The sequence below is a fragment of the Podarcis melisellensis genome (assembly GCF_964234715.1).
Source record: "Podarcis melisellensis genome assembly, chromosome: 7".
Taxonomy (NCBI): Eukaryota; Metazoa; Chordata; class Lepidosauria; order Squamata; family Lacertidae; genus Podarcis; species Podarcis melisellensis.
Genome location: NC_138539.1, coordinates 63,319,519 through 63,346,127, shown reverse-complemented (window position 1 = coordinate 63,346,127; position 26,609 = coordinate 63,319,519). Strand labels below are relative to the sequence as shown.

The following is a 26,609-nucleotide window of genomic DNA, read 5'->3' as shown; positions in this document are numbered from 1 at the left end:
TGCACATTCATAACTGTGATATTTACTGGCTGGAGGAACACGAGGCTACATAAGAGATGAAACTACAGCCACATAACTTTTCTCAATTCAGACACAACCCGCCATTAGTCTGGAAAAGAAAGCTCTGTGTTCACTCGCTAATAACAGGGATACTCAACCAAAGGTGCAGACCATCAGCTTCATATTCATTCTTAAAAGCATTGCATCACACAGCAACTATCCCATTATTTAAATGGAAAGTGCAGAGAGTCCCTTACTTAGAAGTAAGTCCTATTGAACTCAGTCAGTAGGTCTTATTTCTGAGTGGATTGTGTATGAGATTGCAAAACTGGTTGGACTTTTGCTTGTAACCTGATGAAGCATGAAAGTGCTATAAAGGCTTTTGGGGACTGCATGGGCGATAGCATGAGTGTTCTTGCTGCATGGAATTGAGGTTTAGCAAGTGACTCATTCTTGGACCCTTCATTATTAGCACACAGTAGCAGGAAACACAGCCCAGAGACCTTAAAAGAGGAACACCGCCCCTCTGGTTAGCCATTTGCTCACTCTTTTATACCATCTCAAGGCACAAGCCCTTATTGGATTAACATTTGTGTAAGCAGTTTGTATAGTGGCTTGGAACTGCCACATTCACTAGAAGGAGGAAGCAGGCAAACAGGCTGTTTTCAAGATAGAGACACAAGCACACAGTCCCTCTTCCTCAGCGTGAAGATGTTTAAAGTTGTTTCCTTTGTCTTTTTGTTGGTTTATACCACCCCCAGCGTTGAATGGCCTACGCACCTCCTCTGCAAGACTGATCGGCTGGAGGTAAACTACAGAAGCTGTGGTGAGATCTTTTAGCTCCATTTAACTTTTCCTGATGGGCAGAAAACAGGCAGCTGCAGAGCAGTAGGTGGCTTGCTGGAGTTGGACATAGCAGACCGTGGCAGATTCCACATTCAGCCACAAAAGGTTTTGGGTTAATCTAGGACAGTCACTCATCCCAGTCCAGAGATTTATGTGTATCTGGGTGTGGGTGGGTGTGGGTGTGTGCATTCCTTTCATGTGCAAGAATCTCCATCTTTTTTTTCAGTGGAGGGACCTGATCGACATACAAATATGATCCAGATACAAAAACACACTGTCTGTGTGTATTGTTTCCTCCCATTTAACTAAATGGAGAGACCATTCTGTGCAAGGAGCTTCTTGCATACATCAGTATTCCTCTGTTTAGAACTCATCACTAGATTGGAGCAATTGTTTTCCAGCCTAATCATAGGACCATAGCTTGGGGGGGATGAACCATAGATAAGTTGTAGAGCATATGCATTGCACACAAAAGGTTCCACGTTCAATTCCTGACTTATCCTGGCACTGATTTGAAAGACTCCTGTATGAAATGCTGGAGAGCTGTTTCTGGTCTGTGTGGACGATGTGGAGCTAGGTGGATCAATAGTCCCATTCAGTTTATCAGTCATTCTGTGTTCTTAATCTGCTTCCACTGGGCCATGGAGGCTTTGCATCAGATAAAACTGTGCATGATGAAACTTTCAGTTGTCAAGATTAAAAACAATTGTAATAAAATAAAGAGATACATAGGAGCCAAAGCCTAGGGGCCGAGGTTCCTTTGCTCCCTCCCGTAAAATATTTGAGGGGGCCTGCCCCCCAAAATTGATGCACATTGGCATTCAAACGGTGTGTGTGTCACATCTTATGATCAATTATATGGGATGGGACTTACCTGCCCCCTCCCAATATTTTATTCAAGTTGGCACCCCTGCAGAGATATAATGAAGAAAAGTCCCTAATATATGTCTTTTCCCCAATTCAGCATGAATTTGGGCTTTCAAACCAATTTCTAATAAAATCAACAAGGAGGCAAGGACAGGCCCACTGCAAAGATGACTCATGAGCAGTCAAAAAATAGGTATAGCTTGGGAAAATGCAATTTTGTAACATTAAAAAAAGGAAGATTTTATCATACATGTTTATATACCAATTTATTTTCTCTCTGTAGTGTAGACACTGAAAGGCTGCTTGCCACAGTGGTGCAAATTCTGGATTTCTCTCCCCCCCCCACCTCCACTCATACACCTTTCCATTCCACCTGGCATGAGGCTTAATGTGCTGCTCAGAAGGAGCCATGTTATCCAAAGCTGTCGCCGTGCTCAGCCATGCGGCGGCTGCTCCTCGCGGCGGCATTTCCCATGGACTGTGGGCTTGTTTGTTCTTCAGATCTGCTGGAAAGAATAAGGGAAACAAGCTGCTCCAAAATGAATGGAAAGGCAGCCTCTTGGCAGTGCTTCCTTTTCAACTCGGCACCTCGGCTGGCCTTGCGCTGCACTGATGCGCCCTGCAGTGGGGACAAAGGGAATTAGCTTCATAGGCATCTCATTCAGAAGAGGCACGTGACGTGAAAAGTGATTAATGGCAAAGGAAGAATCAGAGTATTTGTTTTTCCAATTCATCCCAACACAAAGGCTGCCCTCCCTGCTTTCCCCTCCCCTGAAGCTCAGGCACAGCTTTGCACATCCATTAAAATAAAACCAGTGAGGGGCACGAGGAGCAAATAAATGTTTGGAATGAAATCTTTTAGCAGCCGATTCTTAGGAGACGAAGTTAGCTTTCAGGTATTGTAAGCAGATTCCCCTCCTGTAATAGGAAAATAGAACTGGCGCTATGAAACTGGCTTGTTTTGTCCCTTCAGAAAAGGAAAAACACACAGATGCCCTCTTACTGGTAGTCCAGTCCTGCCAGTCTCAGCTTTTCTAGACTTGCTACGTGTGAGCCTTTTCTCTAGTCTAGACACATGGGGTAGGGGGTATTTGCATTTTTAAAACCCATGAGGTAATTTATATGCACAGCTTCAGATTTATAAATGATTACTAGAATTCAAAAAGAAATTGAAATATACTCAGAGTCGCAAGGTGATTTCATGCTCTTTATTCAGCTCATAGTGGTGAGGAGGAATGAATGAATGTCCCCTCAAAGTATCTGCTTTATATACATTATTTACACAATAGGCTGCACATGATTGGCTAATTCCGGAATTCTACTGTAAGCCAATCAGGTTGTGGATTCACTGCTATCTGGAGCATAATTGGGTGGTTCCTGCTAACCAATCATACTGCTGCGTTGTTCTAGGACCAATCAGACTGCTGCCTTTTGGAGCCTATTGTTCTAGGACCAATCAGACTGCTGCAGTTTGGATCCTATTCAACTCAGTACATAACAGAAATACAAATTTGCATCCCACCACTGCAGAGAAGGTTGGGAACAGGTGACCAGGGTGCCTGCTCAGTCTGTTGTTCAGGTCCTGCTCGCCATTGATGGGATACCTTGTGGTTCTTTTGTCTTTAAACTGGACTTTAAAATAGAAGATTCCTGCAAACAGGGGACTGTCAACAGATGAGCCACTTTTTACAACCCAGTTGTAAAAGCCAGTTGTGAGCATCCCTGAGATCTACGGATGAAGAGCAGGATACAAATACAATAAAATGAAATAAAACTCTCTCACACACATGATAAGCAGACAGGTTTGGTTTTTTTTAAAAAGTATTTTCCTATATATCTCCCAAACTTTATACCATCTGGTTCATGCCACAAACATTGACTAGCAAACACAATCCTATAGCTTGGTAGCATGTTCCACTGAAACCCATGAGGTTTTCATCAGAGTAAACATAGTTAACTCAATGCTATACATGGTTTTGAAAGGTGGTTTTCCTTACAAATGGATGAGCAAATGAATTAACTCTGGTTGGTTAGCAAATGGGGGCCTCTGGACCAAATCTATGCCCCCCAACAGCATAGATTTTTGCCCATCCAGCAGGTTATCTTCCACTTCTCTGATCAAAATGGAACCCTCCTGAAGTGTCTTCTCTTGAGGGGAAAAAGCAGCCATATTGGAGCAGGGTTATGCATATTGGTCCCTGCCCCCCAGCGACAGAGTGAAGGCTAGTGAGTTTTATGGCTGAATAAGGGTTTGGACCTGGATTAAACATCCAGCCCTCTATCAGCTGTGGCTCTCATGAATCAGTTTCTTCAGTTCATTTCTCAAAAGAGCTTAAATCGAAAGCATGTGATTTGGAAGATTAGGTCTGTCTGAATTTCTGTGCTTCCTTTGTATCAAATTAGCGGGCAGAGACACAGAGAGCTTTTCTTAAAAAATTAAAAGTTCATACCTGAGGAGAAAAAGGGTCTCTCTCTCTCTCTCTCTCTCTCACACACACACACACACACACACTTTTCTCTCTCCACAGCCAAAGTACTGTTCCCACCCCTCTCTCAGTCACTCTGACAAATTAAAACCCAGGCTCATCAACCATCGTGACAAGAGATCAAGAAAAAAAACAAACCCAGAAGCCAGTACATTTCAGATTTGTCTTTCCCAGAGGTTGTGGGCTTAGATTAAACTCTGTCATTTAACATGAAGCATAACCCAGTGCTATTTCCAGAAATCAACACCGTGGCAGCAGGAAGAAAAATATCCCTAAGCTTCAAGGTACCAAAATGGCTCCCCAGTGCATGCTTAAGGAGAGTCAGCAATAAAGACAGATTAGGCGCCAGATGGTTTTACTGATCATGTGAGGCACAAATCAGGGCATGTCAATAGAGGGCGACTTATAAAGCACTCAGGTACCTGACGCACAGGATGACATGAGCTGGTCCCAGCCAGGCTCTGCTCTTTGGGTAGACAGACACTGCAGTATTGGCAGTCCTTTCCTTGAGGGCCAAATATTGATGCCTTCACCCTCAACCAAGCAGTTCAAGTTATATTGCTTGAAGTAGGCTCACGAGAACCGTTTCAGGTCTCGGCAAAGGGAGAGGGGGAAAGGCAAAATTCACCACTTGGATTTAAATACTTCTGGATGTTTCCAAGATTAAACCGCAAAAAAACCTATTGTTGTGAATTCTGGGGGGTGGGCTGTTTGCCTGAGTTCCCTTACAGGGTTGCCATACATCCAAGTCCCCAGACATATCCAGGATTCAGCCCTTGTATACAGTGTCTGGGAATTCCAAACGTATGGCAAGCCAGATGTTTGGGCAAAACTTTTTTTTTAAAAAAAAGCTCACTTTTTGAAATATGGCAACCCTACCTTCATGTTCCTGAATCAAAGCAAGGATTTAATTGCTGGAATAGCCGGGGCAGTTTCTTGGTGAGATAATGGCACAAAAAGCACAAAATCCAGAGTTCAGTTGAGGTGTGTGTGTGTGTGTGTTAGAAGCAGGAGGCTGCAGGCTGAAGCCTGTGAGGGAGAGAGATCCTTGATTTCTGATGGAATTCAAGGTAATGGGAGAAGCAAGACCTTCTTGAGGTGTTAATGCTGTGAGCACTGTGAGCCCCTCCATCATATGCTCAGGCAGTGTTTCTTTTGTCAGTACTTCACCGGCAGCTCCTGTGACCTCACTGCCCCACCCATCATGAGCATCACCAGCGAAGCAACCAGGGTGCGCATGGCGGGCAGCAGAGCACACTATATGGTGGAGCAGGGCATCACTGCCATGCCACCCACTCAGTCTAATCTCAGTCTAATCAGTCATAGTTTTTTGCCTGCGTATTCTTTCCTCCCCTACCCTCCTTCTTTTCCTCACACATTTCAATAAGAACACTTCTTGGGAGGGTGGCGTATCCTGGTTTGCAAAGGGAAATTAAACCATCGTTTCCCTGTTACAGTGCCTCAAGAAACTGTGGTTTAACAAGCCACAATAGAAGTACCAAAGTCGAGTGTGTGCAGGGCCACACGCTTCATTATTCGTCTAAAAAGCCCAGGTGTCTGAGATTGAGTCTGTCATGACCAAATGTGTCATAGTCTTCATACCGGAGGCAAACTATGGTTTGCAGTAATCAACATTTGCCCTACTCAGTTGTTATAGCAAAGATGAGTTCTCACCAGCCAGAAAATTAGAGAGAGGAGACAATGGAAGCACGTCAGGAGAAATGCAGGCGTGAAACCATGACTTGGCTGTGACACCTGAACCAAATGCCAGTATGCCGAATTAAAGCGGGGAAACAGGTGCTCCTGAGAGACATGGGTTGTCTGTTCTGGCCAACAGTGACTCTCTAGGGTCTCAGATAGAGGTATTTCCTTTCACCTGCTATCTGAGATATTTAAGAGGAAAACAGCAGCAGCAATAGCCTGGAGATGCCAGGGATTGAAATCTGTAAGAAAAGCGTTTACTCTGCCCAGTGGCCTTGCATCCTAAGCCTTTGGGTGTGCTGGGGCACACATGCCTCATAACCGGTTGACTGCCTGAAATGTTACAACTTCCTCCTTTCTCAGGCAAATTGTTGGGGGGGGGTTGTTTCATCTCCCAGCAGGAAGTGGGGTGGCAGAAAGCCCAAAGTGCATTCACAGTGCAGCAGACCTCTTTTTAATGACCTTCTGCAACTATGCAAGTGTAAAGCTGAAAGGAGGGGGAGAGCTTGCATCAGCTGTCAGAAGTTTGGGGAAACACTGCGTTTGGCAAAAATGTTTAACTATGATTTTTTTAAAATGTCCTGCAATCATTTTTTCATCAGTGCTGTTGGGAGTATTAAATGAGAGGGTGTATTTTTAAGGGTTTTGAAAGCACTATGTAAGTGTTAAGAATTATTCATTCATGTGTTCATTTCCAGCTTCCTTCCTGCTCTGTTTTAGTGTGAACCTGGGGGATGGTGTGTGGGGAGTGAGCTAAAGTAATTCACTGCCCTGCCGTTGTTTCACTGCTCCCAGAAGTGTAATACGGAAAGGCCAAAGGATTCCCCCCCCACACACACACCACTAAGAACTGCATGAACTCAGCCAGATCAATGCCTTAGTAGAAACCCATGCCATTGATTTGCAGGATTCTGTTTTTACAAAAAAATATTTTAAAGCAATAATGTGTTAGAAATTATCCACTAACCGTTCAGGGTTATTGAACCAAATCATGCATGGGCAGTAAGAGGTTATGGGTGGAGGAGGTGATGGAATAATTCTAAACCCCTGTTCAGGTATTCAAAGAACAAAAGGGGAGAAAGAGTGGAAGGGGCAGGAGTTTGTGGGTGCTAGCTCCTCCCCCAATGTCCCTGTAGGCTACGCCCCCAACCTTCACTCATTAATGCTAAATGCCTGAACAGGAATTATTTATGGGAGGAATTCAACTTTGCGCTCTTCTGACCATTCACTCCGCATAAGCATTGCAGCTTGACAGGCAAAGCGATTCCCCCCTCTCCTTCCTCCTAGGAGTTCTCCTGACCCCTCCAGAGCTAATTTCAGGGGGGACAGAATGCACAAGGAAAGGAGAGGAAAGGCTTGTTGTGTCAGTGGAAATTCTCGGGGCTCCTTGGGTGAATCCCATCCCATGCGTTTGGCTGAACTAGCTTAGTATTCCCATGGCAAACAGGATCCCTGCACACCCAGGGTTCCTGAGCCCAGGGAAGGTGCTAAGCATGTTCAGCCACACAAAGAACCACCATCAGATCTTCAGCCTTGCTATCCAGGGGTTCTGGGTTGGTTCAGGTGGAGAAAAGGGGCATTGGGGGAGAGCTGGTACATGCTTTTATTCCCTCCTGTTTCTTTGAACACCTGAATAGGGCTGTAGCATGTTTCTATCAGTGATTCCAAAATGCTAGGTGGGTCTCCTCTCCCCAGTGGGTCATAGGAGCATCAGATACTTCATTGTTTGGGACAGAGCAACCGGTTGCTTAGATTATTGGCTGAAGGGATGAAAGAGATAATAATACAGTGATATCTCAGGTTACAGACGCTTCAGGTTACAGATGCTTCAGGTTACAGACTTCACTAACCCAGAAATAGTACCTCAGGTTAAGAACTTTGCTTCAGGATGAGAACAGAAATCGTGCTCTGGCGGCAGCAGGAGGCCCCATTAGCTAAAGTGGTGCTTTAGGTTAAGAACGGTTTCAGGTTAAGAATTGACCTCCAGAACGAATTAAGTTCTTAACCCATGGTACCACTGTACAGGACAAGCAGCTAACCAAGTATTTACCCAAGCTGTTCCCTGGCTGAAGGCCTTTTTGATAGGGCGTCATTGCGCATGCACACATCTCAGCAAGCTTCATTTTCAGAACAGGAGTTCATTTCCTTTTACTAAGTCAGACTGTAGGTCTATCCAGCTCAGTGTTGTCCAGTGTTCCCCAGATTGGGGTCTTTCCCAGACCTACCTGGAGATGCCAGGAGCTATCCTTGGGACCTTCTGCGTGCAGAGTTTGTGTGGCACAGCAATCAACCCCTACTGGAAACAATATTCAGAGGATGTTAGCAGAGCTAGGGTCCAGTTCGCCATTTTTTCCCTTTCTCTTGGGGCATTGCGGCTTCCCATTGGCTCATGAGGCACACGATGCATAGGCAGTTATTCCATGATCAAAAGGATGAAGTATGACGAGTAAACTTTGAATTCTGTGAGTGAGAACAGATTGGAGAAAGTGGGTGGAGGGAAGACTGTGAATTCAACAGTGCCACTTGTTCTAGAATGTGGCAGCGACGTGAAAAGTTGAAGTAAGGGTGTCATTTTCTCCTAGGAAAGAAGGGTAAACATTATGACTCTGTGGGAACTGAGGATGTGTACATTTGCAGCCTGCAGTTGGACGGGTGGATGAATGGGGCTCCCTGAGTGAAATAAGGATAAGGCTGGGCCTCAGTCAGGACTGCAAACTGGGCTGGGCTTCTTTTCCCAGTCTGTGCATTTCAACGTAAGAAGAGCTTGCTGGGCCATCTAGTCAAGCATCATTTTTCACAGTGGCCAAACAGATGACTGCAGGAAGCCCAAAAGCACAACAACACTCTCCCCTCCTGTGGTTTCCAGCAGTGAGTATTCACAGGCATTGTTGTCCCCCACAGTGCACTGCTTAATCCAAGCCAGAGCTCACCTGGAGTTAAGCCCAGAATCTGCTTTCAAAAGCATAGCTCAGCATCAAAACTTGGGAAACAATATAGACAAGGATGCCTTTCAGTTTATATACAGCACCTTTCCTTTATCAGCTGAATAATCACCAACAGCCTCCCCACCACACAACCTGGGGAGCGCAGAAACAGCAGACAGACGAGCAAGTTAGGCAACACGGGACCCAGGCTATTTTGAGCATCAGGGTCTATTCATCAAGATGGGCCATGTTAATTGGCTGCCCCAGGCACAACCCACTAGGCTGTGTATCCCAAGCTACACAGTTTTCTTAAATGGCCTGCAGCACCTTCTAGAGCAGGCATGGCCAAACTTGGCCCTCCAGCTGTTTTGGGACTACAGCTCCCATCATCCCTAGCTAACAGGACCAGTGGTCAGGGATGATGGGAATTGTAGTCCCTAAACAGCTGGAGGGCCAAGTTTGGCCATGCCTGCTGTAGAGGATAGGAAAAAATGCTGCGTTGACTGAAATTAGCCCAATCTGCCATTCTGTGGATTGCACACACACACAGAGAGAGAGAGAGAGAGAGAGAGAGAGAGAGAGAGAGAGAGAGAGAGAGAGAGGTGTTTCATGACATCTGAAACAAAGTACAAAATGTCATCTGCTGTACATCTCTCCCCACTGCAGGTGCAAAACTAATCCACACTTGAAGGCACAATGCACAGATAGAAGAATTACTGTTCTCAGATCTGTGACTTGTGCAGCATGCAAGCAACATTTTGAAGAAGGAAGGAAGTGTCTCTCTCTCCCCCCACCCCTGACCTTCTGCACAAAAATAAAAAGAAGTAAAACATTCTCTTGCAGAAGTCAAATTACCATTATCCAGAAGAAGCTGAGGAGGAAATGGGAAAGGGGTAATGAAAACACCGAAAAGAGAAGTCAAAATCAACCTGGTTTTATAGGTCCTTCCCGAAAATACAATTACAAAATAACTGTCAGAAGTTTTTAAATCAAAAAACCACCAAACAATATAAAACAATGTAAAAAAAGAAGGAAAAGATTGCTGCCAAGTTCCCAACATACATTAAAGGGAGATGCATGGGTGCTTGTCTCCTTGGCTGAAATTAATGTGTGACATGGCTTCAACTGTGTTGGCATTTCCCGCACCCCACACAAAAGGCAGTCAGTGAAGAAGACTGAGGGAACAGAGAAACACAAATGCTAGGAGATCACATCTGCAATATTCAAAAACCAGAAGAGAAATCTTGAAGCCTAGCTAGCTTTGACATGCAACCACTGAAAACAGAAATAGCAGGAATGGTGAGGGGCAAAAGTAGGGCTCCATTTCAATAATTGCCCCATAAGTCAGGGCTGGCCTTCAGTGAATGAAGAACAAAGGAAAATGCAGCCTGTAGCATTGGCTTTTAAACTGTGGCCTGGGAACCACCAGTGGTCCTTGGTGCCCATAAAGTAGTTCCCTCCATAATGAAGGCAGAGGAAAACACTATGGGGTTATTGGGGGGGGTTGCTCTGTTTCAAGTGCCATCTCAGCAGTATTGGGGGTCTGACTCCCAAAAAGAGTTCAGGTTTGGATAAAATCTAGAAGGAACGAAGGGGTGCAATACAATGGTTTCAGAATTCTGGGTGACTCTGGACAGCTCCATACAGAGCTCAAGTGGGAGACTCCATACAAGTTGTTTCAAATGTTGTTTCAGCACCAGTCAGCCTCAGACTGAGCCTCCAAAAGGAACTGCAAATCTGAGAACCTGGATCTGTATTCTTGCTTTAATACTCATCAGCTTCAACTGAGATGGGGAGGCTGTGATCCCACTTGAGTTTCTGACCTGGAACCCTTAAAGTCAGAGGAGGGCGGCATGACCTCCTCGGACCTCAGGAGTACAGGCATTGTGGGCTCCTCTTGCCCAAGTTCTTCTGGATTAATATGGACATCAGGGTCTGGGGGCAATTGCTATGCTATGCTATCCTATTGTATGCTATGCTAGAGTTTATTTATATACCACTTTTGCACCCAAAGCAAAACAAGACAGCTTCCTATGCTGCTATGTAACTGCAGCAGGTTTTGAGGTTCCTTGAGTTCATAGAATAAGGAAGCATGGTGGCACTCATAGAGAAATGGAACAGCACATCATCAGACAAAAATAGTGGTTCTCATTACAACATTTCATTTCAGAGTGGCGCTTTCATTGGACATTTGATCTTAGGGCCCCTCCAGACTGGTGTTTTATTTCAGGTTTTATTCTTAATGCAATTAGTGCATTAGTGGGAGACATCTTCTACTTTGTTTTGTCCTGTAATGCTTTCCCAACGCTACCACATTATTGCCGTCCAGAGGGGCTATAGCCCAACAAAAGCAGGACAAAAATAACCAGAACATTTGTGGTCTAAAAAGTGAGACGATTTCAGCGGGAAGTTACGGCAATGGTACTGACTGGAAATGCAGCAGTGTGGCCAGCCCAGAACTTGTGTAACTGCAAGCAGAGGGGTTGTGTGTGTCCACCCTGGTAGCATCAAATCATCATGAATGAATATCCAGTGGAGCCACCAGATTAGTAGAGCAATATTCTCTGGATATGTCTACCAAACCTCCCATTTAGGGGTCCACTTGCTCCTAAATCAAGTCTCCTTTGTAATGTATAGAAAATTGGTTCACCTGTGGCTTTCATTTTCTTTTCTTCACAGATCCACTGCAAGATTTGGCTTTTAGCATTGACACCTGCTCCAGTGTAGTGCCCGAAACTATTAACATCAGAATAGCAACCATTTTAAGTAAGTATAATGTGTTTGGCTGTCTCCCAAGACTCTCAGTCCTCAGAACTCAACTGCAACCAGATGATACCTCCAAGGATGGGGGTGACTGAGTCCCTGAAGCTCACAAGAGGCGATGTCCCAAGACAATGAGGTCTCCATCCCTGGTCTCAGAAAAGGATATTCTACCCTCCTTCCTTCTCAGGGTGTCTTATATGACTCCTCTCCTGAACTACCATCAGCTTAAAAACACTCTCTTCCTATGCTGCACCAAACACAAGGGTTGCAGAGTATCTTTCAAGTATGGCATAGCACATACCTATGTAATGGGACACATAACCTTTATTTTCCAAAACAGACCCCTGCCAGGGAAGTGGGGGACTCAACCTGACCGCTCTCTGGCAGTCGGTATAATGCATCCATCGACTTCAGACCAGTGCTGAAGCAACGCTCCAATTTCCTTACTTCCAAACTTGCTTTTATCTATGTAATAGCAAATCACATGCGACGAATTGCCCTTGCAAGAGTCCAATCCACATCAGGACGCAGGAAGCGGGGTAAGACTGAGTGTGTGTCTAGATACATTCGGCCAATCTGTGCCCTAATAATAGGCATTTCCTCCAACATGTACTTGTCTAATGTGGCCGTCGTGGACATATGTGTTCATTTGGACTTACTCCCCAAAAAAAGTGTGTATAAGACAGCTGCCTAATTTTGGAAACCATCACTATTTATTACACTCAGAAACACATAACATCTTGCTGTCACCAAGGTCCTCTTCAATATGCGTAAATTTGAAGGATATCCTTCTTGGCATCAGCATCTCAGTAATGGAATTCTTTCCCTTTTCAGATTCATTGGACATTGGCTTCGTTGGGTTTTCAGGGTTGTTGTTCATACTGTTGATTTCAGCTTGTTCGTTGTGTTTGTTTTAAATATGTGTTTTGCGTTTATTTTAATGTAACCCTCTCTGGGATTGTCTTGGCAATGATGAGCAAATAGGAAATATTTTAAATAAATAAATAGTGGTGATTAAACCCATTATGTAAACAAAGAACAAGATTTCCCTCCCTCCCTCTTCTTTAAAAAAACCAAAAACCTAACATGGCGACAATGTTCTGATTTCCATACAATTGCTCCTTAGATTTATATTCTATCTCTCTCTACAGGGTACAGCATCAGGAAACTGTCTGTGGAAGTAGCTCTTGGCATGAATGGGGCCAGCGTTCCCTTTTACTCCAAGGAACTTTGCGAAGAGGATCACCCACAGTTTCTTTACTGCGGAAAGAAGAAAGGAGGTGATTAATTTTTCAGGAATAACATGCTAAATGTTCAGTATCTAGCAGTTGTAGTGAGCAGGGAGAAGGTGCCGTGTCAGTTGAACACACCAGGTTGGAAATATCTGACCAGCCTGTTTAATTTTACACAAACAATTTTCAATGTCAAAATCTTTTCCTGCAAAAAGCATTGTGCTAGAATTTCCTTGTAGGAGGTTCTACTTACAAGGCAGAGCCCAATGTGAAGGTATACAAAGCTTACAGGTAGACAGGTGTTGCTCTGGTCTGGTAAGTGCATGGACAGAAGACTACCAGGACAGTTCATGGGTGTCTTGTTGAATTCCAGGATGAGCAAACATAGGACACAAACATCTTAAATAAACACAAGCCCAAGGGATAAGTGAAGCATGGCACCTTTAGCAAGGAAAGGGCAGTAATTCAGTGGTAGAACACCTGATTTGAATGCAGAAGGTTACAGGTTTGATCCTTGGCAACTCCAGGTGGGGCTAAGACTGTCCCCTGCCTGTGACTCTGGAGAGCCACTGCCAGTCAATGAAGACAGTTCTGAACTAGACGGATCAATCCTACTACCATTCATTCCTGATTACAGCAAAATGTCTACAAGTAGAAATATGACTGGGTTAAATTATGCAAGAAGCATGGAGCAATTGCAAAACACACAGCTGCCATTCAGTACATATGCAGTAGCGCTGTTTTCATTACACTGGTATGCATGGTATTGGTCACATCAACAACACCGAGAAAATATCAGTAGTGTTTGCGATAATGAACAACATTCCCACTGCCAAACATGCATTTCCACAGCTGTATACCATAGGGGTAAAACAAATTGTATTCTTGGCATACATAACTGGCAAGCAGGGTGATCAATTCGTTAAAGATTTGTCAATCAATCAATCAATCAATCAGCTGCCTTGCTCGGAACAATTCACTAATGAATTTTACATAAATATAATGACCTATTGCAAAGTCATACTAAAACAGCCTTTTTAAAGCTTCCTTCCCACATTACTTAAAATGACTCCTCATTTTATCCTAGCTTCTAATAAAGACAATAAGGGGAAGGCATATTTTAATTTTCTCAATCATCAGATTTGACATTTGGAGGAATTACATTTGCCTGGCCTGCAGTGTGAGAAGTCCTTCAGGAGTTTTAAGCGTTGCAGGCCCGATCAATTAATCAGGAGGAAAATGGTCACCCGCCATTAACACGTTAGTTTGTTAAGCCTGAAATGCTATACTGTATACACTTACCTGGAATTTGGCGACTCCAACAAGTTCTGCTTCACTGGGCGCCAGCACTAGAGGGCACTGCAGGGCTTCTCAGCTACAACAGTGACTTGAGCAGAAGGGAAGGTGAGAGGTGGGGGTGCCAAATTTTGGCTTTGTATAGGGTGCTGTCAAAATGTTAAAGACCAACATCTGCCACTGAATTTGGGGACCCAAAATGTCAAGCTTCAGTGGCCAGGAGAAGGCTGAGCCACAGAAGCAGGTTTTCCGAGGTTAACTACGAGGGCAGTTTGAACACGCTACTGCTTGGTGGAGCATCAAATACTGCTCATTGCTGTGCAGCCCTCTGCTATCGGTAGATAGCACACACAGAGACAGTGTGCAATAAATGAGAAAGAAACGTGCTTTGATAACACAATAAGGTAATCATGTGCAAAGGCCCCCGTCGCTCTTTCTCTGCTCCAGTCACATCTCAATCTGAAACATAATAAACACCGCGCTGTGAGTTTCATGACCACGCAACAGTTCATCTACTAAGATGGCCTCGGAGGAATTGCTAGCACTTTTTAAAAAATATGTCACAGAATAATAGACAAATACTACATGAGCAACCAATCATGCAAATTATTGAAGTCGGACTGATGGAAACATTACATTCCGAGTCTCTCTCTCTCTCTCTCTCTCTCTCTCTCTCTCTCTCTCTCTCTCTCTCTCTCTCTCTCTCTCAATTGTATATTGAATTGAAGAAAAATGAGAAGAAGAATAAAGGCACACACAGATCTCCTGGCAGTCTGCCTTATTCTGATGAAGTGCTTAATAAGAACCTGTAGAAAATACATTAGAGAGTACTGGAGTCCATCGTGGGTCCCAACACAAACTGCTGTGCACATGTTACATCAGAAGGCCACATTTTTCTGGGGGGTTGCAAATCCTCAGTAAGACAGGGGAGTCTACATCCCACTGTCCTGCGGAGCCTTCGCATGGCTATCCCTGGCTTTTGCGGGAGGTGGGGGAAGGGACAGAGCGAGGCTCTCTCACTTCCCCCACCTCCCGCAAAAGCCCCCAAGAGCCGCGCTCCCTTTAAAGACCCACGCGGAGCGTGTGTGCAGCTCTTGGGGGCTTTTCCCTGAGGAGGGAGAAGGGCAACCCGTCAGTGATGGGCTGCCCTTCTCCCTCCTCAGGGAAAAGCCCCCAAGAGCTGCACACACGCTCCACGTGGCTCATGAAAGGGAGCTCTGAGCAGAGTCTGGGATGCATACAGGTTCTGCTCAGCGCTCCCTTTAAATAATTTTTTTCCCCTTGAATTATCCACCCCCCCCCAAAAAAAGTAGGTGCGCCTTATGGTCAGGTGCGCCTTATGGAGCGAAAAATACGGTAAGTATGCCCCCTGAGGCAGAGGTTCCCCACCCTGGTCTAGAGCAAGGAACAGTATTCCACAACATGGAGGCAACAAGCAAGAAAGCCCCTTTTCATGTGTCTTCAAGACATGCTTTGGAAATGAATGGCCATCTCTGTCTCTTGGCCCTGTTTTGGTTCCAGTCTTGTTGGCACTGGCCACATCTATTTGGTATACAGGAGGAGTCCTACTGCCCACACTCAGTTAAAACAGCTATAAATACCCATATGTCCTGGTCACTGTGATAAACTGCTAGATGTCCAAAAGGTCTGTATGTTCTTAATGCACCAGGGAAGGAGCGAGCTGGAGAAAGCACATTAGACATCTACTGGAACAGCAACTCTGGATCTCAGTTCATTTCTGAGCAGGGATTTCATTTCTAGTTTTCTTCCAGGATATTTGAGTTATCCATTATAACCATGGATATTATGTGCACAGACAGTACACTACCTAGCTGTAAAATCATTTCTGGCTCTCTCACTTGCTACTGATTTATTTCCTTTGCAGAACTAATCTACTATGAAGGGCCTGTCTCGCTGGGATTCCATGAGCTCCCTCAGGTAGGCTTTTTCTAGTTTGCCCTCTGAAATACAAGTATTATTCGAGTAGCAAAACCACCAGTGGCAGTGATGACATTATAAGTGAACATGCCCCCAAAAGGGGCTAGCCAATCATTGCAGGGTTATTCTGATCTAATGACTTCCTCTTCTTTCTTTCTAGGGAGACTTGGATGTAAAGGTGGAGTTTTTAAATCAAGACCATCACACTATTATTTGTGCTAATTTCACTGTTAAGAGTCACTGAAAGGGTGTTGCTATTTTTAATGCAGTCATTAAGGGACACGACTAAAGGCACCATGAACTAGAGAAGGGATTTGTTTTACTTTTGGAAACCCTGCTGTCTGCAGTCTGACAGATGTGGCGTAGCAAAATAATGTAACACGCAGGTTTAGTTGCAATTGCTGTTTACATTCTGTTGACCTAAAGAAAGTACAAAATCCCTGAACACCAATTTGTCCCAGCAAGGTTCAATGCAATATATTCAGCTTTCCTTCCTATAACACTCTACTTCCTTTCATTACATGTATTGTTTAAACTCAAGAGTATGAATCAAGAAATAAGTACATTGAGGTTCTCTCAGTTACTAATTCTTCCAGTCTGAAATTCAGTTCCCCGCATTTCTGCAGCTTTCTGCAAAATCCTTTTTTAAAAAAAATCTTCATGAAAATTCTTCAGCATTTTCGTGCAACTTTTTCCTAATAAACATATTTTTATACGCAGTTTTGATTAGTATACACTTATGTGCAAGCAATTTCTCATCATATAATGTATTTCAGTGTGTTATTTTCACGAATATATTCGTTTTTATGCAATTTCCCCCTAATGTGTGCATTTTTGTAAACATTGTTTAACTGGAAGACTGTATCAGGAAGTCTACTGTCTCAGGGAAACTGGTGGAAAGTATTATTAAAAATAAAGTAAAGCATATGGAAGAACAAGTCTTGCTGAAGAGCCAGCATGGCTTCTGAAAGAGCAAGTCCTGTCTCATGAACCTATTAGTTTGTTGAAAGTGTCAACAAGCATATAGGAAGAGGTGATTTGCATGACATAGTGTACTTGGACTTTCATTAAGCTTCCAGCAAGCCGTGGTGTCAGGGAACAGCCATCGGAGAGTCAGGTGGTGGAAGGGCTCAAGGAGGCTAGGAGACCTTCGGATGCTGAGGAAGGAACCAGTAGGGGGAGAGGGAGAGTTCCTGCAGAAACTCAATCGGAGGAATGGCTCCAAGATGTTTCCAGTGAGAACAGTGGGGAGGGCTCAGGACCTCCGCTGGGGACACCTACTCCGCGCAGGAAACTGTCACGCAGAGAATCCAGAAGGAGAGTTTCCGTCAAGGAACTCTTATGTTGGCGTAAATTCCGGAAGCGCCCACTGACGGATTCTGCCAGCGATTGAGGTAGCCATGCACCCATGACTCTGCGGACTGGGAGAGTTTAGGAACTGATGGTAAAGCTTGGAGGGCTTAAACGCTTACGCACGAGCAGCCCCCTTTTCCCATTACACGTGGTTTTCCACATTCAGTTAAAGCCCAGAACATGATGTCATGAGGTAACAGCCAGGGGGTTGCAGGGGACTGAACAAATATTAAATGGAAAGAAAAATGCACTCACCACCCTCGGCCACCTCATAACAAAAAGTAAGCTCAATCATATAACTATCAAAATTATGAAGGAATTCTAAAATGCCCTGCAAATGCGGCACAAATACAAACGTCTCATTTGTAGGGGAATATTTTTCTCTCTACACATTTTGTAATCACACAAAGGTACCAATTCTTCAGCTCAGATGCAATAAGCTGCTTAAAGTTACAGGGGAGAGGTAGGCCTAAGGCATGTTTGAACTCAGCAAGGGATGAAGTCCGCCTGCACCTGAAATCTGGCAAAATCCTCCTTACCACATGTCATAGTGAGAGAGAAAACTAAGGTCCTCTAAGGAAAGAGAACTCACCCTGAGCTTAGTCATGTGTTTGGAAGCTCTATAACAGGCATAGGAAACCTTAGGTCCTCCAGATGTTTTGGACTACAATTCCCATCATTTACGTAGGAAAATCAACCTGTGTCCTACCTGCAGGTGGTTCTTCTTTTTACCTTCTTACCTGAGAACTCCCAGGTAAGTTCCACCCACTGTTGTGTGGGCTGGCCGATCCCTCCCCTTACCTGGCCAACTCTCTCCTGGCAACGCAGGTATTGGGTATCTGACAGAGTTAGGCGGCTACCTCCTGGTGTCCAGCCTGGGGGGGGGGAACGTATCCAGGCTGTACTGCCAAGAGCTGCATGGGATCGGGGGGGGCTGCGCGTGACCTCACAAAAGGCACCCCCCCCCCGTTTTGATGTGGGGAGCAGTCATTATTATTATTTAGTTTTACAAATTAAAAGTTACATTCAAAATCATGAATAATAAACAAACAAACAAACAAAGACTCAGTCAACTCTCTGGACTTCCCACCCACCCACCCTCCATGGGTTCTGTCACTAATCCTTTTCCGCTGCATATTTTAAGTCACTTCAATTGTTTCAATATCCCGTGTATTCCTAGTTCTTGTTAGGTTACAAATGTTATTCAGATCCTTCTAAGGAGCTCAACTGTTTACAGTGGTCACCTGCAGGTTCTTCTTAACAAATGAGCCCCACAATGGCTGACTGGTGACCCACATGTCGCACCCTGAGTGCTGTGGGGGGGGGGGCGAAGGCAAGGCATAATGTAAAAAATGGAACCTAGAAGTAAGCCTAAATGAGGCAAAATCAGAGCAGGAGATTGGAGTTACAGTGGTACCTCGGGTTACGGACGCTTCAGGTTACAGACTCCGCTAACCCAGAAATAGTACCTCGGGTTAAGAACTTTGCTGCAGGGTGAGAACAGAAATCGCATGGCGGCAGTGCGGTGGCAGCGGGAGGCCCCATTAGCTAAAGTGGTGCTTCAGGTTAAGAACAGTTTCAGGATAAGAACGGACCTCCAGAATGAATTAAGTTCTTAACCCAAGGTACCACTGTACAACCATTTGCAGGGGAGATCAGCAAGTGCAAATGAAGCCAAGCACCTGCCGATTCTCCCTTTGCAAAGCACCCTGTCCCTGCCTCACCTTTGTCTCGGCAAACGTGGGTGTGTGGACACACGCCTACCAAGGTAGCATGAAGTCCTGTCCTAATTTAGAACTGACTGCATCTGGCTGCCTGAAATAGCTTTGCGGAGCCAAACACAGCTATACCTAGCAACCTCACAGATCCCGATTATAACCTGAGCAAAAAGAACATCCTACAGTGACACACAGCTCCAGAGAGGAGGCGGAAGATGCTTTTAGAGAAACAAGGAGGCCCATGATCTTCCTGAAAATCAAGAGAGGCAGAGGCTCAGGTTCTTTGCTCAAAAGCTTTCTCAGAGGAGCTGTGTGTGTTGGAAACAACTTTGAAGTTGGGGGCTTTCCCCCCCAAAAGCGTAAGGCTTGACTGTCTTCAAAAGGAGCCTTGGAGGAGGAGGGAGAGCAGCATGCAGTGATTTCATTTTTAACACCTTTGTGTGTAAGTTGTCACTTTATCAATGAATCTTGAAGCAATGTCGCCAAGGCTCTCCACCTCTTGTAGATATTTGAGACCTAGTGCTGGCAGCCCTCACAGTCAACTTGTATACTCATATACTTAACAGGTTTTGCTAGGGTTTGACCATTTTCCTTGTCCCACCTTTTTTGGGGGCGGGGGGAATACGTTGCATTATGCATATATTACCAAACTTGCATGGTCACCTAAACATCATCATGACATGCATTGGATGTATGTATGTATATTATTCCTGTACCACCTTTCATCATAGGACCACAGTTTACAAGATAAAAATTATCATTATGGAAATTTACGTGTAGATTACATGTTCACAGCCTGTAGTTTGGGGTATAGTTATTTTTGTGTATAATCCCTGGACCTTCCAGGGGGGAAAAGTAGGCAGCTTGAACAGAACTGGGTGTTCAGTGTAAGAAGGAATCCCATAGGAGACAAATCTCAAACACAGTGGAACTCAAATTCTTACTGAGATTCATTTCTACCTCATTATTGGCCCATCCATACTTCACACAAATGGCACCTCAGTACACAATCACATTCCTGAATCTCTTGCTTACAAGCTAGCAGCAAGAGCAAAGCAGCCCTATGTTGCAAACATTTCAAGCTACCTAGATACAGCTGTTGCACAGAGACCAGATCAGATACAGTGTCAAACTATGGTTTGTTGCTGTGCGATTCAGCCCTGTGTTCAACAGTACAGTCATACCTTGGGTTTCAGCCGCTTCAGGTTGCGTTTTTTCAGGTTACGGACCGCCAAAACCCGGAAGTACCGGAACAGATTACTTCTGGGTTTCGGCAGTCGCGCATGTGCAGAAGCGCTAAATCGCGCTTTGTGCATGTGCAGAAGCACCAAATCGCATAACACTCCAAGGTCACTCCCACAGCTGAAAAAAATTGTTTTGAAAAGGAATTTTCCTATAGCCCAGTTGTTGTTGCAACAATGTCAGTACTCCTCTAGGGGGACACAGTTACAGTCCAAGTTTGCAACTTTTTCAAAACAAATGTAGTCCTTGTAAGTCCCCCAACTCCCTTAAAAACAACAGTTTTAATATAGTTAAAGGTTACTTTAAAATCAGGAGAAGTCCAGAAACACTGTAACTCTCTCGCAGAGTTAATTCAAAAGTCCTTAACTTGCCAACAGGCTTTTCCACTGGCCGGCTTTTCCTGTCTGGGGGCAGCCCATTCCCAGGTTTTAGGCAGCGGATATTAACTTTCTTTCTCCCCCTTTCTTGCAGGTAAATATACTCAGCTCTCTTCCCCTCCACTCCTGCAATCTGGAGGGGAATCCACTTTCTTAATGTTAGGATTTGAGTCTTTTCTAAAAGTCTTTCAAAGTTTCCGCTTTACAGTCTCTTTGCTTTTATCTATTTAAAAGCAGGGAAGGCAGACCTCCAGTTTATACCTTCCCGTTTCAGTGTCGAATTTACTCACTTTTTCTCCAATTTATTCAGTATAATCCTACTCACGGGTAGTTGCTTTTAAGTCCAATTGTCCCAGGAAAAAGTCAGTGCTCTCCTATAACGGCTGTGCGGCTTCACTCCGCGGAAGAAGCAGTCGACTCCCAGCACTGCGCCTCACCCCCGTCCCGCTCCGGAGCCCTTAAAAGGGTTCCTTCGCACCTTGGGGGGCGCAAATGGTGCCCGCCGAGTCCCCACATTCACAAGCTTCCCCCACCTGTGATTTTTAAAGGGTCCCCGCTTTGCCGCAGCGGTGAGACCCGATCCCGCGGAGCTGGTCCCTCCAAGACTCAGAGGGAATCCGCCATTGATCGCTGGCGCTGACCCGGAAGTCTCAACAATACAGTCATACCTTGGGTTACAGCCGCTTCAGGTTGCATTTTTTCAGGTTACGGACCGCCAAAACCCGGAAGTACCGGAACAGTTACTTCCGGGTTTCGGCAGTCGCGCATGTGCAGAAGTGCTAAATCACGCTTTGTGCATGTGCAGAAGCACCAAATCACAACCCGCGCATGCGCAGAGGCAGGTTGTAAACACTGCAGGTTGTGAACGTGCATCCCACACGGATCACGTTTGCAACCCGAGCGTCCACTGTACTTCAATTTATCTCATACACTTGATTTAGAGTGCAAGAGGGCCCCTCCAAACAACAATCGCGTGGTAACATTGGGGGAAGCATTGCAGGACAACCAATCAAATAGATTAACACCACCACAGATGCACTACTATTGCATCAGTGACATTTTACAGAATACACCTGCAAAGAAGGAGAAGAAGAAAATGCCGGTCTGGGGGGGCCTTTAGTGTTCTGCATTGGCTCTTGCTTAAACAACAATCCTTAAAACCAGCTAGCAGGTGGCAGCGTTAACCTGTCAAAAGTCACACGGCCTTGAGGCAGCCATAATCTTTTGGCGGGAAGCCAGGTTATAACTGACCAGAAAGCCACTGAAAGGGCTACTTAAGCTCATTATTATTGTTGTTGTTAAATGACATAAATGGGAATTTTTGAAACAAGCAGCAGCATTATGGCTCTGCTATAATCTGCCGTGTTTTTTTTGAAAGCACACACCTTCCAGGCTTCTTAACAGTCATTGGTAAACTGCCTAAAATCCTAGTTACTGAACGGAAACAGAAGTTCTGACAGGGCTTTTCCCTCACGTGCCTAAGCTGCTAAATTCAGAGGATTCTGGGCACTGTAGATTACCCCTCATAGAGTTACAAGTCCCAGTAAGCCGTCACCATTTACAGTGCTCAGAATTCTTTTTGAGGAATGGGGAAATGTGCTTTGAATTTTCTTTAAAGGTATAGTGTTTATGTATGTCACAGTCAATTTAGCAGTAGCATTTCTCACAACTTGCATACGGTTGTATAGTTTGTGTGAGCAGGCCCTGTCCTCTATCTGGAGCATGCATGGGTTTTGATAGCCCAGAAACGACATCACTTCCATCCCTTTTCTGTTAATGTAGAAGCCAAAATTCTCAGAATTTTTGGAACTGCAGTCTTTCAGAGAAAACCTAGCAAATCATTCTGTGATCAAACTGAGGTCGTAACACGTTGAAGTGCATCAAACTCTTGGGGCCCTTTTTGCCAATTTGGTACGTTCGTGTGTGTATGTGTGTGAGAGAGTTTTCCAGTGGGGACACTGGAAGAATCATATTCCACTGTTGTATTATTTTGTAAATTGCTTTGGGTTACTTTTTGTGAAAGGAAAGCGACCAGTCAGTGCAACCGATAAATAAAAATAACAACAGCATTCTTCCATGCTATTTGGGAACTGTGTTTGGACAGTAATATTCCAACTACATCACCAAATCTTGGCCAAAGGCAGCAAAATAGCCATTTAGCTCCGTCCAAGCCACTAGCAAACTGCCAAGTGATTTGCTACTCCCGCTAATCTGAATCGCTGGTGGGCATCTGAATGTTTTCTCCTCTTAATTATAGTTTTTGTGTTACAGTGATTTAGACAGCTCTTGCCTTTTGTTTGCAATGAGGGCTGCGCGTGTATAATAGCAGGTAACACAGTACGGCTGCAGGAGGGGAGGGCAGGCCATGCCAGCGTGTGCAAGAGCGAGCTAAAAAACAAACCAGTTCATCTGGAAACAAACAGCACAGCAGCAAAGGAGTGTTACTCATTGTCCATCCTCTCCCCTCCGTAGTCATGCAAGGACAAGAGGCAGGAAGCCAGTTAGTCGTCATCCCCCGCTCCCCACACAGTGTTTGCATACAGCTAATTACTGCCACCAGTCTCCTTGGCAAGATAGGAGGGCATTTCTTCTGGGTGCCTTTAGAAAGTCAGGGCAATTATGTTCTGTGCCCTGTCCCAGACTTGTTGTAGCTAATCAAGCGAAGGAAATGAGAACCCCACTGCGTACACACAATTCATTCAAAGAGCATATAAAGCACACAGCCCTTCCAAGGCACCCTGGGAACTGTAGCTACAATTCCCGGCACCCTTAACAGACTACAATTCCCAGGATTCTTTGGGTGTGGGGTGTGCTTTAAAAGCATGGTGTATGAGCAGATTCACTTTTCAGCAATTTTGTGTTGTTTTTCAATGCACCATGCCAGCTGTCATTAGCAGATGCTGAACTCAAATAAATTTATTTGTTTGCTCATTTATTTATTAATGCATCTATATTCTACCTAACTTCCAAGAGTTCAAGGTGGATGGGCTTAAATAGTATCACAGGCCAGATGGGAAATTTTGGTCTCAGTAATCTGGATTATTGGTATTCCAAGACTTGGCAAATTGTCCTTCCGGGGGTGGGGAATCTCACATAATCTAGAAGTATTCAGGGGGCAATATTTTTGAGATCACTTCTTTCCCATTTGTTTGAATTTAATTTTATATACAAAGAGTGTCGGGTTCCACTAATTATAGACCACACATCCTTTCCCTCTTGGTATGATATATTATTAACTCAGTAAATTGCACACCTGAATGCTACACTTCTTTATTGGCAATTGTGACAACTGAAAATCTCTCTCTCTCTCTCTCTCTCTCTCTCTCTCTCTCTCTCTCTCTCCCATATTGGTTTTGTCTTTATTTTTATTTTTGAAACTTGTTTGTTCATATTAAAACTCAATTAAAAATACTGGGGGAGGGGAGAGAATTAAACCTGGAGGGTTTAATTCCTCTGAAGAGCGCTGAAGAGACATACATATTCAGGCTGAGAGATGGTAAGTTGCCCAAGGCTGCTTTGGTGGCTGAGCACAGATCCCAGGTCTTCCTGGTCCAAGTCCAATGCTCACAGACATACACCAGCTCTCTAATCATGCCCTTCATCCATTTTGTTATCATCCTTCCTCCAGCCCTGAACTTTTGTCCTAAGCAACATACTTGGTTCCCTGCCAAAGATGACTGGATTATATTTTGCAATTGTTCTCTCCGTTTCATTAGTCATTAACCCAACACCACCTTTCCACTCCCCCTTGTATTCTTCACTCTACATTGTGCCTGGATCACTTTGACATCTTAAAGTCTCTCCTGGGTTTGCCAAGAAAAAGAACATGCTCTGCAATGCTGAGGAGGCACTCCCTTGCACCACAAAGAAATGCCAGTTGGTTCTTGGAGGCAAGGCATCGTACCTTACTCCCTACAGGTGCAAATTCTTCAGCCAAGAGTGGGGTGTTTGGCCCCTGGTCCTGCTCAAGTCAGATAGCTTCCTGAGGACAGGACAGGAGTTGTGACATGTCCGGTTATAAACTAAACAGAAGTTCAGAAACTGGCTCACTCTTACAATAAAGGTTTGTTGCTAAAGTAAACCACCTGTTAAATATTATCCAGCTAGATCACTCGTTCTCAACCGTACTAGCTGCACAATTACAGATGTTGAAGTTACTCTTTGAACTCCAGGCAAGAATGGGTTCAAAGACTGAAGATGTGTGTTTGTTTACTGAACAAATTTCAGGTCATGCAGGATGGTGGACCTCAACTGGCCAGTGTCAGACCACATGCTGTGAGGGGCTGAAAATCTGGAAGTTGTGGCACAAGTTCTGGAGCAACAGCAGACAGCCTGGTGACAACTAAGGCCAGAGACAGAGTCTTTTTAGGAACAGATATATAACCCCACTGATCACCTCAGGTCTGAGCTAGAAGCTGCAACTCTGCCCTTTGGCCATCTACAGTGAGGGCTCTTGAGAGCAACTCCCTCCTCTGTCAAGCTGCCACAGTGGTCAGCTAGCACTGGCCCTGGTTCTTGCCATCAAATCCCTGGTTCAACAGGGATCCAACAGCCCCTTTCACTCAGTTAATTTACTAGCTTACATGTAGAACCATTTGCTATCTTTTGTGGCACTGTGGGTAAAACCTCAGTGCCTAGGACTTGCCGATCGTATGGTCGGCGGTTCGAATCCCCGCAGCGGGGTGAGCTCCTGTCTTTCGGTCCCTGCTCCTGCCCACCTAGCAGTTCGAAAGCACCTCTAAGTGCAAGTAGATAAATAGGTACCGCTTTATAGCGGGAAGGTAAAGAGCAGCTTCGTCATGCTGGCCACATGACCCGGAAGTGTCTGCGGACAGCGCTGGCTCCCAGCCTCTTAAGTGAGATGAGCGCACAACCCTAGAGTCAGACACGACTGGCCTGTACGGGCAGGGGTACCTTTACCTTTACCTTTATTTGCTTGATTCCTGTGTGGCATGCACACCATCAAGATCCCTGCAATTTGCATGACTCTCCAACCTACCCATCATAATCGCAGGGATTTGATAGCAATAATAAACCAGGTCTTTTCTCCGCAGCATTGGGCGTCTCAAGCCAATCAATCAGGACAAAATTCATTAAGAAGCATCTCCCTTAAAGAACAGCAATGCTCCAATAACAAAAAAAAAGGTGTAAAAAAATTGGGGTGATGCTCTCTCAACCCTGGAGTGACCCAAAAGGGAAGGTGCCCACTGGTGTTTTCCTTTCAGAATCAACACACAGAGTGGGGCTGAATTATGGTGATACTGAGTGACAGAGAAGTTGACAGGTCTTATAAAGCCCACTGACCACTACCCCTTCTTTCTGATTCATGTGGGTACAAATAATACTGCCACACATAGCCTGCAGCACATAGCAAAGGATTGTGAGACACTGGGCAGGGAACTGAAGAGCCTTGGGGCACAGGTAGTCTTTTCATCTCTCCAGAAGGTCATGTGGCCCAAGAAGAGAGAGGAAAATCCCTTTACTGTCAATGTGCAGGCCTCATGGCATCATTCCAAAGGAAGGAGTCAAGATGAAGCAGAACCCCTGGAGACAAACTAGCCTGATAGGCGCAAGGGTCATCGCCACTGCATGGGTACTCTCTGCCACTTGTTTAAAAGTGGCCATATTTAACAAAAGAATTTCAAAGGGAGGCTCCGGCCTGATTACAATCTGCTGGATCACAATGAGTCAAGACGTTCCTTTCTGTTCCTTTGGATATGAATAACGACAATGGTTTCCTTTCCTATTGCAGATGTTAATTAACACAGCATAGCAGAGTTGCATTGTTTCATCAGACTACTGTTGTAAAGGCTCACAGGGCTTATCTTGCATACATTCTCGTTCTAGCTGAATTGTTGCTTATCTG

General features: G+C 44.8%; 1 protein-coding gene across 1 annotated transcript; it reads left to right on the top strand.

Moving 5' to 3' along the window:
- The first annotated feature begins 544 nt into the window (after positions 1-544).
- LY86 (lymphocyte antigen 86) lies at positions 545-17,029 on the top strand. The gene is made up of 5 exons (XM_081918364.1): positions 545-826; positions 11,504-11,590; positions 12,739-12,867; positions 16,001-16,053; positions 16,214-17,029. Exons 1-5 carry the CDS (start codon positions 712-714, stop codon positions 16,295-16,297), a joined length of 468 nt encoding a protein of 155 aa, XP_081774490.1. The 5' UTR covers positions 545-711; the 3' UTR covers positions 16,298-17,029.
- The last annotated feature ends 9,580 nt before the right edge of the window (positions 17,030-26,609 follow it).